The 15,971-nt window shown below is 43.6% G+C and overlaps 2 protein-coding genes across 2 annotated transcripts; both read left to right on the forward strand.

Moving 5' to 3' along the window:
- Positions 1-10,300: 10,300 nt before the first annotated feature.
- Positions 10,301-11,655, forward strand: LOC103718923 (transcription factor bHLH52-like). The gene is made up of 2 exons (XM_008807940.4): positions 10,301-11,205; positions 11,458-11,655. The coding sequence occupies exons 1-2, from the start codon at positions 10,456-10,458 to the stop codon at positions 11,653-11,655; spliced, it is 948 nt and encodes a 315-aa protein (XP_008806162.3). The 5' UTR covers positions 10,301-10,455.
- Positions 11,656-12,810: 1,155 nt separating this feature from the next.
- Positions 12,811-14,601, forward strand: LOC103718465 (uncharacterized protein At4g08330, chloroplastic-like). Its single transcript, XM_008807306.6, has 2 exons — positions 12,811-13,030; positions 13,860-14,601. The coding sequence occupies exons 1-2, from the start codon at positions 12,948-12,950 to the stop codon at positions 14,248-14,250; spliced, it is 474 nt and encodes a 157-aa protein (XP_008805528.1). The 5' UTR covers positions 12,811-12,947; the 3' UTR covers positions 14,251-14,601.
- Positions 14,602-15,971: the final 1,370 nt, after the last annotated feature.

Below are 15,971 nucleotides of genomic sequence, written 5' to 3' on the forward strand. Positions count from 1 at the left end.
GATGCTAGCCATGTTCAGCTGCTGCTCCAGGTGATGGCCTCTGTGCAGAAAAGTTCAGAGAAGGTGAGTTGCGATGTAGGCTCTTCAGCTAGCAATGGGAACAGCTCCAAGGAAGAGGGCTGTGCCGTCATCTTGAGTGATTTATGAAGATCATACTATGGAACTGCAGGGGGGCAGGGAAACCTTCCTTTGCTCCGGCTTTCCGTAGATTAGTTCAGCAGCATAGTCCAGACATATGTGTCTTGCTTGAGACCCGTTTGTCCGGTAGTAGTTTACAGAAGGCTAGGAGAGCAGTGCCGAGATCTTGGGGTTTTTATGCAGTGGATTCCATTGGGCTATCGGGTGGAATAATAGTTACTTGGAGACTAAATTTTGGCAATTTGGACATCTTCAACATGTGTAATCAAGAAGTCATCATGGTGATATCTGAGGGGGGTAGACGGCCATGGATATTTGCAGCAGTTTACGCTAGCACTGACTTCAGGGTCCGGAGGACATTGTGGGAGGAGGCATCCAGGGTGGTTGATCAGGGAGCACCAGTGCTGATAGCAGGTGATTTTAATTGCATTGATGATCCACAGGAGAAAATGGGGGGGAAGAATTTCAGTTACAATAGGAAGGTGAGGGAGTTTCAAGAGTTCATTTCTGGGAATGGATTGATTGATTTGGGTTTTGTGGGGCCAAGGTATACATGGTGCAATAACCAACAGGGCTCGGCTCGGGTTTGGGAGAGACTAGACAGAGCTTTTGCTACAGCTGAATGGATTCAGGAATTTCCAGAGTTTCGGGTCAAGCATTTGCCGAGGATTGCCTCGGATCACAGCCCTATATTGGTGAGTACGGAGATCCCTATTCCACTTCGTTGTCCTTTCATATTTGAGAAGTTTTGGTGTTGTTATCCCCGGTCTTGGGAGGTAGTGAGTGAGGCATGGGGTATGCCGGTGAGGGGTGACGCGATGTATCGAGTTTCTCGGAGGTTGGAGCTGACAAGGAGACGATTGATGAGGTGGAATAGGGATGAGGTTGGGAACATTTTCAGAAGGATAGAGGAAATCGAGGAGGCTATCACTAGACTACAGTCTCAGGAGGTACTGAGGGGAGGGTTATTGGCAGGGGAGATGACAGAGCTCAGATCTCTTCTATCTTTGCATGATTCTCTTCTTCGTCAACAAGAGATATTCTGGAGGCAGAAATCAAAAGTTCAATGGATTTTAGAAGGGGATCGAAATACTAAATTCTTTCATCGATCTACACTAGTCAGGAGGCAGAGGAACAGGATCAGGGTCATCAGGGGAGAGGATGGACAGTTGACAGAGGAGCCGGACAGGATTATACGGGTGGTGGAGCAGTTCTTCAGAGCTAGGTGGACTGAGCAGACAGGGAGTGGGATTTCCACAGACCTACCCCTGCCTTCGGTGGGGGTCTCGGCGGAGGAGTCTTCGGTGTTGATTAGGCCGGTTACGGGGAGGGAGATTCAGGAGGCAGTATGGTCCCTTGCGGGGGACAAGGCACCCGGCCCGGATGGTTTTCCTCCGGTATTTTTTCGTAGATATTGGATGCTAGTTGGGCAGGATGTGATTGAGGCTATCCAGCAGTTCTTCCGTACGGCGGCGATGTCATCTGATTGGCAGAGAACTTTTATTGCCTTGATCCCCAAGAGACAGGACCCTACCGAGCCGGGCCACTTTCGCCCCATCAGTTTGTGCTCCACTTTGTATAAGGCAACGGCTAAGATCTTAGCTGTGAGATTGAGAGACATACTACCCAGGCTCATTAGCCCAGAGCAGGGAGCTTTTGTCGCCGGGCGGAGCATTACTGATAATGTGCTCATTGCCCAGGAGTTTATGCATGATCTTGGTAGGGCTCCTAGACGGGGAAGTTTAATGGGGATCAAACTTGACATGGAGCGGGCATATGACAGATTGAGTTGGGACTTTGTTCAGCATTCCCTACAGAGCTTTGGTTTCCATGAGACATGGATTAGATGGGTTATGGGATGTGTGAGGGGCCCTTCCTTTGCTATATTGGTAAATGGGACCCCTTCCTACTTCTTCGAGTCCTCTGTTGGTCTTCGCCAGGGATGTCCTCTATCTCCCTTACTCTTCATTATGTGTGCTGACTCTCTCTCTAGGGCTTTGCGGAGTGCCTCGGACTCTCAGCGGCTGGAGGCATATAGACCGGTACGGGGGACCAGGCCGATATCCCATCTATTATTTGCTGATGATTGTTTACTCCTGGCCCAGGCGACCAGGCAGGCTGCTCAGGTGATTAGATCTATTGTTTCTGATTATTGTGCTGCTTCTGGACAACGAGTCAATCTTGCTAAGACAACGATACACTTTAGCCCGAAGATCAAACCACAAGTGAAGGCAGCTATTTTGGTGATTTTGGGGGTTAGGCAGCAGGACAGTGGCCTGAGATACTTGGGAGTTCCGATTACGGGTCGACGACTACGCAGAGGTGATTGTCTTTCACTAGAGACCAGCTTCAGACACAGGTTGGAGGGTTGGCAGACACATACTTTATCTATGATGGGTAGGGTTACCTTGGCACGGACAGTTTTGAGCTCCATTCCGATTTACCTCATGTCTAGCTCCATACTCCCAGTGGCGTTATTGAGATCATTTGAGAGGCTTATCAGAGACTTTATATGGGGCAGGCGGGGTGACAGGGGTGGCATTCATCTGATGGCGTGGGAGGTGGTGTGCCAGCCGATTAGGCAGGGGGGCTTGGGCGTGACTTCTTTGATTTTGAGACAGGAGGCATTGGCGATGCGGCATGCAGCCAGATTTCTATTGGAGCCCGATAGTATGTGGTCCTCCTTGATGAGGGCCAAATATGGGAGACTGTTTATTGGCACCCGTGCTGGGCGCCACTCGTCCCCTATTTGGAGGGAGATTTGTGCCAGAGGTCCGATGGTGCTGTCGGCGATCAGATGGGCGGTGGGTGATGGTCGATCCATTGATGTACTCGAGGACAGCTGGGTGACGGAGTTTCCTATTAGTCAGATGCCGACGATGGTGGATGCAGAGCGGTTGCAGGGGTTTAGGGTATGTGATCTGATTTATCCCGGAGAGGGACGATGGCACGAGGGCTTGATACGGGAGGTTTTTGGAGAGCAGTTAGCGGCGAGAGTCATGGCATTACCTGTTCCATCGCGGGGGGAGCCGGATAGACTGATTTGGGAGCCGACGGGCAGATCGGGAGTCCGTGCCAGGGATCTTCTTGCTCGGATCGACACGACGCCTCACAGGCAGATGGATGTGGGTTGGATATGGAGGTTGAGGCTGCATCCTCGAGTAGCGCTCTTCCTTTGGAAGGTGGCTTGGGGCTGCCTTCCGACTAGGAGTGTTCTGGTTAGGCGCGGTCTGAGGATGACACAGTATTGTGAGGTTTGCCCGGAGACCGAGGAGACTATTCACCATGTCTTACTTCTGTGCCCTAGGGCTGTACAGATCTGGAGCAGCTTATCTGGGCTCCCACTTCCGAGGTGGGAGTTAGTGGAGGATTTGTTACAGTTTCTGCGGGATTCCACCAGGAGGCCTAGTATAGTACGACAGGGGATTATGGCTGCTTATTTGGCATTTCATATATGGCTGGACAGGAATGGACGCTTGTTTGAGGGGCGAGGGTCGGCCCCGAGGTTTGTGGTGGACAGAGCTATGACACAGGCGGCGGAGGTCTTCTCGATTACTTCATTGAGTTCATCTTTACTGGCTAGGGATATCTGGGGTACCTCTCTTGCTGCTGCAGCGACTGGGTATGCTTCTCTTTCTTGGGTACCCCCACCCCCTGGTTATCTTAAGATGAATTTTGATGGTGGTATGGCCATGGATAGAGCTTCTGGAGGAGTGGGCTTTGTTATCAGGGACCAGTACGGTAGGTTGATTGCAGCTGGTGGTCGGAGCACGCCAGGATTGACGGTTGTTGGGGCAGAGCTACGAGCTGCCTGGGAGGGTATCCGATACGCGAGGTGTGTGCTGGGGGCCGACAGACTATGCATTGAGGGAGACTCTGCTACTGTGATTGACTGGATACGGGGAGTGGATAGATATGGTGATGGTCATCCCTTGATTCGGGATACACGCAGACTAGTTCAGGAGTTATTAGCTGTCCGGATTGGTCATGTATATCGTGAGGTGAACCGAGCTGCAGACTGGGTCGCCTCATATGTTGCTCGTCATTCCGGGGAGGTCATCTGGACCAGCCTGGCAGCCGTTCCCCATTTGCTGCACTGTCTTTTGTCTTCTGATCTGGCAGGATGTACTCAATCTTGAATTATTGGTTATGAAATGCCGTTTTGACCAAAAAAAAAAAAAAAAGAAATATGTACGGACAGCATCGCATAGTTACCAACATTTACTGGGTTAAATTTTGTTGCTTTACGTTATGTTATGTTAGGCTAAAACTCCGTAACTTTGTGGTGAACAGGTTTTCTCTGTTTTTAATAAAATCTTTTTACATAAAGTAAATTTTGTGATTAGTTTCTTGTGATCTCATAGATAACCGAACAATTAATCCAAAAGTATTTAAATCTTATTTTAAGATTACTTATAAGTCTCCAAAATGCTGATATAAAAATGATGCCAAATTTAAAAAAAAAAGGATAAAAACAAAAATATCATCCTTTTTTGTCACTGTAAATATGCATTTACATGCGAAGATTTGACTCCCCGGTAGCTTCATATTATATTAAGCTGCTTCATGGACCTTCCTTCGTCATATATTATATTAAGCGCCAAAGTACGTAGCTCATCCGGTCAGCGTTCAACCAGTCCCCGAGCGGTTTGGGTACAACGCTTTCTCAAGAAACTACAAATAGCGCCGCGGACGCTGCGTCCGCGAGGGGAAACGTGAAGCCGAAATTACCATGTCCCGTAGCCCGTAGAAGAACGATAGACCGTGCCGGTTTCATGGCTTTCTCGATCCAATGGATAACAGTGAGGCAATCGCTTTCGAGCCATGCCGCAGCCCAAATCGTAGCCTCCCAAGGGGCTCGAAGCTCAGCCAGCACTCAGCAACAAAATGTTCCAGATTTAATTCTTGGATAGAGAGTAATTCCTCAAACTCTCTCTCTTTAAAAAGATAATAAATAATGCTGCACTTCCCATAACCATGAAATCATACAACTTTGTGTTGTGACATTGTGCAGTTTGCTGCAGAAGCTGTGGTTTGTTGGACATCATTGAGGAGAGTTTCAGACTATAACATGCATTCCTACAGTTCAGTGGACATCTAAATGACCATGATATTCGTAATGTTGTGATTTAGATCTTGTACATAGTGAAAGAAGAATAATATTCATGACAGCAGCAGCAGCAGCAGCAATGAAATGCTGCTATGATTCCCATTCAAAATTTTCATCTTCCAAATTTTTCGTTTGATTGCTTGCTCAGTGATTATTCAGAATGTTCTTCTCTTTGGATTCAGATCTCAAGCTATTACAGATTTAATTGTTTTGTGATATGGAATTCTTATGCTCTTCATAACGCAATGAAATCATACAATGAAATGACCTCACTAATAAAAGCATGCCAGACATCTCGTCTCATTTCACCACCAAAATCAAGAAATTCCAATACCCAAGTTCCTGACCTGATCAAAACTGAGTCATCAGATCTATTATGCACTTCCAAGCAAATAATGTATCAATACATATAGGTCAAGAAAATAGCACCTGATGATGTTCGTTACCACACAACCAAGCCAATCATAGTCATGATGCAAAGGGATGATTGGTGCATGCAAACAGGATAGACACGGAAACACAAGATGAACACTCACTCAAGTCCAGAAGAAACAGAAACAGCAGAGTCAAATAGTTTCAATCCAAATGGTCCAACTCTTGCTTTCTCAACGCATGAACCATGATGTGTAAGATCTAGTCTGATAGATTTTTTAGTACCTGCCAGTCCAATGGCCTGCCAATATCAATGTAAAGGAGGAGCAGTTGTGGGCAATTGTATAGTAACCAAGTTAACGAAATACATGAACCGAAGAAAAAGAACAGGCACCATGTAACTTCACTGCGTGGTTGCAGGTAGATGGAACGAAGTGATCTATCATAGCTAACTACAGAACATTTTATTGGCACACAAAATACTGGAATAAGAAACTGCAGTGAAACAAGAAGCTAAAATTTTTTTTAGTACATGGATGCTCCTGTTTCTGTCAGCAAGATCCAGCATCAATTGCCATTGCTAGATGCTGCAGGAAAACCAACACAACTACTATATTCTTAACTCCCAAGTAAATGTTCCTGCCAGGAAAATCTTAAAATATAATAGCTACTACCTGTTCAAGCTAGGCTTACTTAAAAACACCAAGTAATGGAAAAATAAGGGAAAACAGAGACGACTGCTAAATATTTTTTTTTTTTTTTTTGGCACAATGGCGGCTCACACCCTACGGGTGTGGATACGGCCGGCAAAATCTGAAACAAATAAAGCTAAAAGAGACTCCGACACTGTGTCGGACTCCCTCAAAATAAAACCTCCAGAATGGTGAGCCGCATAGGAAGCGACCCAATCAACTGCACAATTCGCTTCCCTGTAGACGTGTGTAGCCTGATAGGTTTCACACGCCTGCAGAAGACTGCGAATGTCCAGAAGCAACGGTCTACCCTCACCTGCACGACCTCGGCCCCTGACCCAGTCAATCACAGTGGCCGAGTCGCCTTCAAGAATGATCTGGTCTGCACCCAGTATCTGTCTCGCATAAGATATACCCTCCCAGGCGGCTCGGAGCTCAGCACACACCACCGACCCCCCAACGCCACTAGCCTGGCATCATGATCTCGAATGACGAAGCCTACACCTCCACCTCTCCCATCAGCTGCCATGCTACCATCGAAGTTCACCTTCAGAAAACCAGGGGGTGGGGGTACCTAGGATACGAACATATATCTGGGCGCTACAAGAGCAGAAGGGGTACCCCAGATGTCCCTGGCCAGCCCGGAAGGTGGCCTCACAGCAGTACTCAGGAACTCCTCTGCATGCAAAAAAGCCCTGGTCACCACCATCCCGGGGGTGAGCTGCGGCCCTCAAAGACTCGTGCATTCCTGTCTAACCAGGAGTGGTAAGCCAGATATGCAATGCAAGTCCCTCTCTCCTCCACCCCGGACCCTCCTCCCGGGATCTTCAGGAAGCGAAGGAACTCGGCAATGGACGACCACCTCTGCCCCGGGTCATAGGAAATCCGTGCACACCTCCAAATCTGAACGGCCCGCGGGCACTCGACTATGACAGTTCATCACATGTAGACTGATGCCTCATATAGACTTAACTGTTATTAGAGAAGCCATAGCAGATGTAGTTATTTATTATTTTAATCTTTTGATTGATTAAAATAAGAATATAACTGTTATTCGTAAGAATTACATGCAGCGTTTCCAGTTGCTAGTAAATAATATAAATAGGTACAGAGATCATTTACATCATAATTGGACAGTAGTCCATTTAGCAAATTTATTAGTAGCAGTGCATAATCTTAAAGGTGAGCCATTTGAGTAGTAGAATGATGAACAGAATCAGTGCAGAACAACGGAGATGGATAATTCAGGATCTCATGTTATAAACCTTCCTCTCTCTATATAACTTAAATCACTTCTAAAGTTTCCACATGACCACAGAAACATGGTAGCGGGTGTTTTTCTTTACAAACAGGAAAGAACAGAGGGGTGGAGACGGGAAGAAAAGGAGTTGCGAGTTGCCAGCAAGGGGACAGAGGAGGAGCACGGCAATGGATACATACATACTTGCAGGAGATCCATAAACAAATGCAAAGCAAACACAGAAGAAACAGAGCAAAAGCAAGCACGTACATAGTTTAGTAGACGTAGGAGTGGAAAAGAGAGGAAGAAGAGGAGACAGAACAGAGAGAATCTCGACAGAGAGAATCTCTCTACCACCGTGATCAAATCTGGGGCTCTTTCAAAGCGGCCGGGAATATTACGGGAGAGGAAAAAGAAAGGGCACGCGGCTTGGGACACGCCAACGGAAATGTGAACGGTTCGGATTAACGTTTGCAATAAATGGACAGGAGGATATAGTGCGTCGGTGTTATTTAATATATTAATCTGAGGTATGTGGATTCCTTTTCCTCTATTTTTCCGTTAACAACCTCCTATCTCTCAGCCTCCCCCTTCTCCCTCTCATTAACCTTCGCCTCTCTCGCTCGCTCGCGTACACATTCTCTTAAGATTGTATTAATGAACCTCAAACATTTGATGAATTTCACTGGTTTTGTCAGTGTCCTTCAAATGCAGTAAGCAAGCTACTAAGGATCAAATAATGTAGAATTTCTATTTCACTTGACTATGAAATAGAGATTTTTTTTCTTTTGTTTTTTTATTCTAAAATATTATTAGCTTTTATTTTTTTTCTAATCCAGTTGTAGAATTATCTTTTTTTTTTTATTTCTAAAAAGACACCTATCACCTAATTTTTGGATAAGATTGTGACAAAACATGCTCTCCAGTTCAACCAATGATTTTGTCTCTTTCCTTTGCTTACAATAAATAGTATATTACAAGCTTTTTAAAGAGCAGAGAGTAGATAATGGATTATTTATCTACGAGATTTCTGTCATAATCGTAGAAAAATTAAGCTTTTAATCATCATTAAATAGAAAAGGCTAACATATTCAGTTATCAATTTAACAGTAGGCACTACTTAGTCTCATTCACCAAGGGGCTTGATTGCGGCGATTTGGTTCTCAAAGAAAGGCCAGGATCTCAAAATCTCTTTCTTCTTATTCTTGGGTTCTTTCGTAGATTTCTAATTCTAATAATGTCATTAGCTTAGGATGATTTACAATACTAACAAATTTTCACCAAGTTTTTTTTTTTTTTTAATGTTCTTACCATTAGGTGATAATTAAGATCAATACACCTAGAGAGAGAGAGAGAGAGGGGCGGCGGTTATAAGGGAGGTGGCGGAGTGGGCGGTTAATGAGAGGGAGAAGGGGGAGGCGGAGAGATAGGAGGTTGTTAACGGAAAAGTAGGGGAAAAAATCCACATACCTCCCTTTCTTTTTCCTCTCCGTAATATTCCCGGCCGCTTGGATAGAGCCCCAGATTTGATCACGGTGGTAGAGAGATTCTCTCTGTCGAGAATCCTTTGACGACATCTATAGCCGACTTGGACCGTATCTTCCTTGCAGGTATGTCTCCAATTCTCTCTGTTATGTCCCCTCTTCATGCTCTCTTTTCTACTCCTACGTCTACTAAACTATATACGTGCTTGCTTTTACTCTGTTTCTTTTGTGTTTGCTTAGCATTTGTGTATGGTTCTCCTGCAAGTATGTATGTATCCATTGCCGTGCTCCTCCTTCCCTTCGCTGGCAACTCGCAACTCCTTTTCTTCCCATCTCCATCTCTCTGTTCTTCCATGTTTAAGAAGAAAAACACCGGCTGCTATGTTTCTGCGGTCATGTGGAAACTTTCGGAGTGATTTAAGCTATAGAGGGAGAGGAAGGTTTATAACACGATTCTGCATTGTTCTGCACTGATTCTGTTTAGCTAGAGGAAATCGTACTGAGAAAATTTCATCATTCTACTACTCAAATGGCTCGCCTTTAAGATTATGCACTGGCGCCGGGGTCGGTGGTGGCGGCGCCGAGCAAGGACTTGAAGTCGGCGAGGCCCACCTCGTCCTTGTTCTCGGTGGCGCCGTCGGCTCGACCGGGGTTGGGCCGCGGCCAGGAGGCGGCGTCCTCGTCGGCGCAGGACGCCGTCCTCCATCCAGACGATGCCGTTAACCCGGGAAAGCATGGGGTGCTCTGTTCCCCCCCTGCTTCTAAGGTGGAGAGCTCACGAGAGAGAAGAAGAAGAAGAAGAAGAAGAAGAAGCAGGGGGAAGGCAATGAGTGAGAGAGAGAGAGAGAGTAGGATGGGAAGGGCGCTTGGAACGTCCTGCTATAGAGGTAGACGTGTGGCTGTCTATCTACACTGCCTTCTGTCAGTAATTATTATTGCACCGTGGGAAGTCCCAAAATGACCCTGGAGAAGTTACACCGGTAAGGCTGTGGAGAATTTCGATGTATATGATCTCTGTACCTCTTTATATTAATTACTAGCAAGTGGAAACCCTGCATGTAATTCTTACGAAAATCTTCGACCACGCGACAGAAAACACTTTGATTTATGCTTATTTTAATCCATCGAAAGTTTGAAATAATAAATAGTTACATCTGCTATGGTTTCTCTAATAACAGTTAAGTCTATATGATGAAATGTCATATTTAGCAGTCGCCTCTGTTTTCCCTTATTTTTCCATTACTTGGTGTTGTTTTCGTTTTTTTTTTTGGAACATTTTTACCTTACAAAGAGTAAACCACTTGAGTTTTATTTGGTTTTGATTACAAAAGAATGCTTCTTACGAGCATATGATTGATGATTAGTTTCTATGAAGATGGGTGCAATCTTGTTACCTTAACTTGTCCCTAAGTCACTATTATGCTAATGATTGTTCCATTTTTTTTACCCATTAAAGCTGTCAGGCTCTACTGTCACTTCATGGCGTTGAGCTTCCACTCCAATTGGGAATCACTGGACCATCCAGGTCCGGAAATGGCCCCATTTCATGAGCACCAATCTGAAGTAGCCGACGCGCTCCTTGGTTTCTTCTGCGATCCTCTTGAGGCTTCGTGCCTCCCCATTGACTCGCTTTTTGATCCACCTGATGATCAATTCTATGCCGAGACCGACCCCTACTCGCTCACTTCCTTCAACCACCCCTCTCTCTCCGCTCCCTCCTTGCTCTCCATCCCACCCGACGACCATTGCGCACCCCGCAACGAGCTGGACCTGTACCAATGCCCCAAGCGACCGAGGAGCTGTAGTGATCTATACCACCCTTCTGATCTCATGCTTGAGGCCAAGTCCTACAATGGAGCAGCAGCTGCCGCGCCGACGATGGCTCGTTTTCAGGCGCCAAGATTCTTATCGGAGTTCGCGGTCCCTCCGCCGGCGGTTGGCCTACTGGTGTGCAATGCAGAGAGGAAGACGAATGGCGGGTGCCTGTCGGCGCAGAGTGTGGCAGCGAGGGAGCGAAGAAAGAAGATCAGTGAGAAGACTCAGGAGCTGGGGAAGCTGATCCCTGGGGGAAACAAGATGAACACAGCTGAGATGTTTCAAGCTGCCTCCAAATACGTCAAGTTCTTGCAGGCCCAAGTTGGAATTCTCGGGCTCTTGAGCACCATTCAGGTAAATAACTACTGTATTCACATCTGAATTAGTTATAGCTGTTCCGCTTTTGATTTTGTCTATAGCCAGGGCTAGTCGTAGTCCAGAGGCCCAAGGTTGGTCGCAGAGTGATCATTTTTCTTGCTTGAGAATAATGTAAATGATGAAAGATTTATTCATATTAAGAACTAGAGAAAACACCTTAAAGATACTCCTTTGCATGGTTTTGTATGAAAAAAAAAATTGATATATCGTATTGGGGTGTGTGTATAGGGTTGGAAGGCATCATCGCAGGTGGAGCAGCAGCTTCAGGTGCTGCTTGGTTCTACAACCATTCAAGAGAAGCTGTATGGTGAAGGGAAGTGCATGGTTCCAAAAGAATTGGTGGAGGCCATGGCTCAGGACCATGAGATCAAATCAAATCAGTTGATATCTAGAGATCTTGATCGGTTCACTGAATCCATGGGATGAATAGATGGTTGTGGTGCAAATTAGTTTGTATTACTGATTAGTAGTTAGAGTCATTTTTTTTTTTTTTGTGCCTTTTCTTCTCTTAGTTAAGCTTGTTGTAGTTGTAATATCTTTTTTCCCCTTCTGTATATATACTCATCTTTCAACAAACCAGTTCTGTCAATGTCCTTCTGTACAAAATCAACTTTTGTAGCATCTGTTAATCCCCCCACCCTACTCCTAGATTGTGCTTCCTATTCAAGTAGACAGCAACTTTCTGCTTTATTGAAGGAAAAAAGATTCAGAAACCTATATTTGGGATACAACTATAATCTGTTTCATTTCGTTTATTTTTTCAAGAATCATGTTTCATTTTGTTTAGTTAATTTTATATAAGTTTAGACTTTGGCAGCATTCATATATAGGCAAATATCCCCTACAACTGTAGTGAATTGCACCAACAACTGCTTGGGGTTCATAGAATTGCAAGAAGGTATGATGCTTGGCCCATGTGGTGTCCTTCACCAGTACTCTCTTGGCACCACTCTTTTCTAAGCTTAACCTAGTAAGTTTCCTTCCAACTAAATGATTATAATTTGTAATGGACAAAGAAACATCTATCATTAGATGATCTTGAGATGGCAATTTAGCCGACATCCTTTCTTATTTGAAGCCATGACTAAAAATTTGAAAGGCTAACAAGATCAATGAACGAATCCACAAACTTATTAAATGTGTTTCCTTATAACATCATACGAAAGTAATACAATTATCTTCAATTGTTAAAACAAGATTGCATTGCCTCTGCTCTTCATCATACAATGCTTGCTCATTCAAGCAATTTATTTAAATTGAGCAATTTTCACATACATCTTTTTCTTTTTAATAAATCGACAGCCTAACGGGAGGATGCTCTCATTCCTGTGAGATCATTACAAAGTATCCTTCATGTCTCATTAACCACTAGAACGGTAGTAAGGTACATAACATAATAATAATAATAATTAGGTTAATGATGGAAAGAGATAAAAAAACAAAGAATAAATACAATAACAAATCAAACCGTCGTACCAGATTAGGCAACAAGATAGCGTAATTAAAAAGACTAATGACGCGGACCGGCAGTGGGAAAAGCATTGCATAAAGAGATCCGTTTGGCTCCTCCGCGGCGTACTTTACACCTCGACCGTGAAACCTCTTGTCTCTCGCTCTCTCTCTCTCTTCCACTTTCTTTCTCTTTCTCGAAGGCATCGCCTCCTCCCCTGTCCACAGCGCCGACTACTGCTCTTCTCTCTCTCTCTTCTCCGAGTCCGATGTTTCTCCAAGACGGCTGCATGTCGGGGACCCCGGCAATGGCTCTCCATTCGTACCCCTCCCAAAGAGACGTTACTTATAGGTGTCTTTTCTTTCTTTCTCTTCTCTCTCTTCTTCTCCGTATTCTTTTTTTCTTTAATTTTTCCTTCTTTTCTATCAAGAAGAAGAGAATCTTGAAGTGATTTCTCTGAAGGTATTGAAATTTGTTTGAAAGATTGGAGCTTGGCCAGTGAATGATGAGCTCGATTGCTCCTTCTGCTAGATTAAGACAGCCGCTGTCTTTGCTCTCTGTCCTTTCCTTTTGAAAGCTGAAACAGAGGATTGAGCGGTTCGATTCGGGGAGATTAAGGCAAGCTTCCCCAAATTTGAAGTATTGAGCTAAGCCGGGCTTAAATTCTGACCCTTTGGAAACCTGAGAGGTTAAAGGAAAAGAAATTTTCTTTCTGTATCTGGTAATTTAGTCGTAAAGATTTGTTTACATAACCTTAATCATGATCTTTCGATCTCAAACCCCCAAAATAAAACCTTTTTCTTCTCATCTCAAGCCTGGCTAGCTGATGATCAATTGCTCCTTTTCTTGGCGACAAAAAGGAAAATTTACTTCTCTTGTATTCTTCTTCTCCTTTTTAAGCTTTTTTTGAGGAAAAAAAAACGATTTTGGTGTTTCAATCTTCATTTGCTCGGCCGAGCTTCCCCAAATATAAGCTGGGCTCAGTTTCTAATCCTTGGAAACAGTAGATTTTAGATTTTAGAGCTAGGCGCAGTTGCTAGCTTTCTTTTACGAGGAAGTAATTCGCGAATTTTTCTGTATCGGTAATTTGGACGGTAATTCCTAGTTTCATGTAAGCTCAGTCATGATCTTTTAGCTTAGCAGGCAAATCTTTTGATCCACTCTCAGAAAATTCTTGCAGCTGTGGTCACTGTGGGTATGCCTTGAATCTAAGCTCATCAAATCGGAACACCACCAACATCGGATTAAAGTACGGGAAAGCAATCAAGAAAGGAGTTGTGTCCTTCTTCTCAATAGACGAGAGTCGGTTCTCTCAAACAGATGAATTGAGGTGTCTACCTTACTTCAATTCGAAGAACTCATGGGGTCTCTTCAGGCATAGGACCAGACTCCTCTGCCGCAAGTGTGGGAGCTATATTGGTAGTGCTTATGAAGAGAATTCCCCTCCAATTGGGTCGGAAAATTCAGACTCGAGCTCTGCAAATGGGGCATCTGCTTGCAAGAAGTACAGTATCAAGATCAGTGCACTGCAGCCATGGTCAGATGACTCAGGTATTCCCCTTTTCACATGATGGAAATGAACAAATAATGAAGGGCCTTTAATGCTGGTTTGTCTCTTGGCTTAAGGGTTACATATAAGAGGAAAGAATGGAAGGTGGGAAGATGTCGGGCATGTTTGTTATTGTTTTGTTGACCTCAGATGTACAAAGGTGTTTTGGTTATCGATGGGTCGTCTGTGAAGGCATATGATAGATGTGCTTTCTTTTGCAATTTTGTTGTGTGCATATGATGGAATTGGAAATAAGATTTTGTGTGTTGTCATGCTTATTTTTGTTATCTGTCTTCTTTGCGGAAAATGGTAGTTTAAATGTATTATAGTCCATCCTTTTCTAAATATCAGTATTCGTTAATTTGTTGCTGCATGTTCCCATGTGTGTGTGTGTGTGTGTGTGTATTCAGCTTTATGAATTTAATAGTTGCTGTTAGAATGTTCGATGAGAGAGCACGGTGATGAATGATGATAGATATTTTTTAGGGCAGCATTCTTTGCTCAAAAATTTATTTACAATAATGTGATGAACAACTGACAACTTGATAGAGGGGCAGTCATGCAGTATGAATCATGGGAAGGCAATGTATTTTCTGTCTAGCTAGAAGGTACAGGGTTGTTCCTTTCTTGATTTCTGACTTTTTTTTTAAGTTTGTGCTGTTTCTGATTTGTTCTATTCTACCTCACATTGGTCGATACATTATAGAGACGCTTTTTATTTCTATTCTGTCGTCAATATTACTGGTTAGAATGTAAAGGTGCATCCGACTGACAATAATTGCATTTGTGTGGATGCATGTTGGTTTACTGTTATAGGAAGACATTCTGATTCTTACATTCTAGTTCTGTTTGGCTGGCCACAGATTCAATTTGCCACTATATTTTTCACTTCTTAAACCATTTAACTTTGTCTCATCAACTCAATTTTTTTGGGTGACAGTTCTTCTTGCTTCTAATAGAAATTAAGAAGTTAGCAATATCCTTCATTTTCATGAGTTACTCAAATCAACATGACACATTGCTTGGGAGTGAGCATTTTTGCTTTTAAGATTCTGAATTTGGACCTTGTAGACCAGTAATTGAATTTCTTATACGAACATCTCTCAACGAGGGGGTTTACTTTCCTCCAATTTGTGCTTATAAATTCCTAGAGTGCATGTTTGTCCTTTGGGGCTGCCTTGATTGAATTTTGAGCTCATCACGAAAACATGGCAACTGTATGTAAAGTTCATTTATTCTATTATTTTCTCTGCTTCCGTCTTGAATAACTAGTAACAAGAGCAACCTATAACATGCGTAGATGTTTAATTGGTTTATAAAGACAATGCTTTACAGCTCAGCCAAGATAAAATTGGCAAATCTGAGTCTCTTGTACTCTCTTTTATTCTTTATAAATTGGTTTATTGTCTCTGAAATTTGAAATCTCATATGGAGGTTTCTTAAATTGATCTGATTGTTCACTATCTTTCGCCGTTTAAGTTCTATCCCACATGGTCATAAAGTCATTTTAGTTCTAAAACCACTGTGTTATTGTTAGCACAATTGATGGACTTATTTTTATCACCTGTATATCTATATAGCTTATCTCCTGACTTTCTTTTGACCAAGACTTCTAATTAAACAACTACACAAAAAATTTTTACACTATTCCCTACATCACTATATCTGTGACAGATAATCTGTCTATCACAAGTGCTTCCAAATCTTAATATTTATGCATCCAACATGATATGAATCCATACT

Source organism: Phoenix dactylifera, chromosome 8, assembly GCF_051530095.1.
Source record: "Phoenix dactylifera cultivar Ajwa chromosome 8, Ajwa_hap1_PhDact_Kaust_v1.1, whole genome shotgun sequence".
NCBI lineage: Eukaryota > Viridiplantae > Streptophyta > Magnoliopsida > Arecales > Arecaceae > Phoenix > Phoenix dactylifera.

Bases quoted from the DNA above. Each gene is read 5' to 3' on its own strand.
- LOC103718923 (XM_008807940.4), top strand. From the start codon at position 10,456: ATGCTAATGATTGTTCCATTTTTTTTACCCATTAAAGCTGTCAGGCTC. The intron at 11,206-11,457 runs GTAAATAACTAC...GTGTGTGTATAG, and splicing joins GGCTCTTGAGCACCATTCAG to GGTTGGAAGGCATCATCGCA.
- LOC103718465 (XM_008807306.6), top strand. From the start codon at position 12,948: ATGTTTCTCCAAGACGGCTGCATGTCGGGGACCCCGGCAATGGCTCTC. The intron at 13,031-13,859 runs GTGTCTTTTCTT...AAATTCTTGCAG, and splicing joins CAAAGAGACGTTACTTATAG to CTGTGGTCACTGTGGGTATG.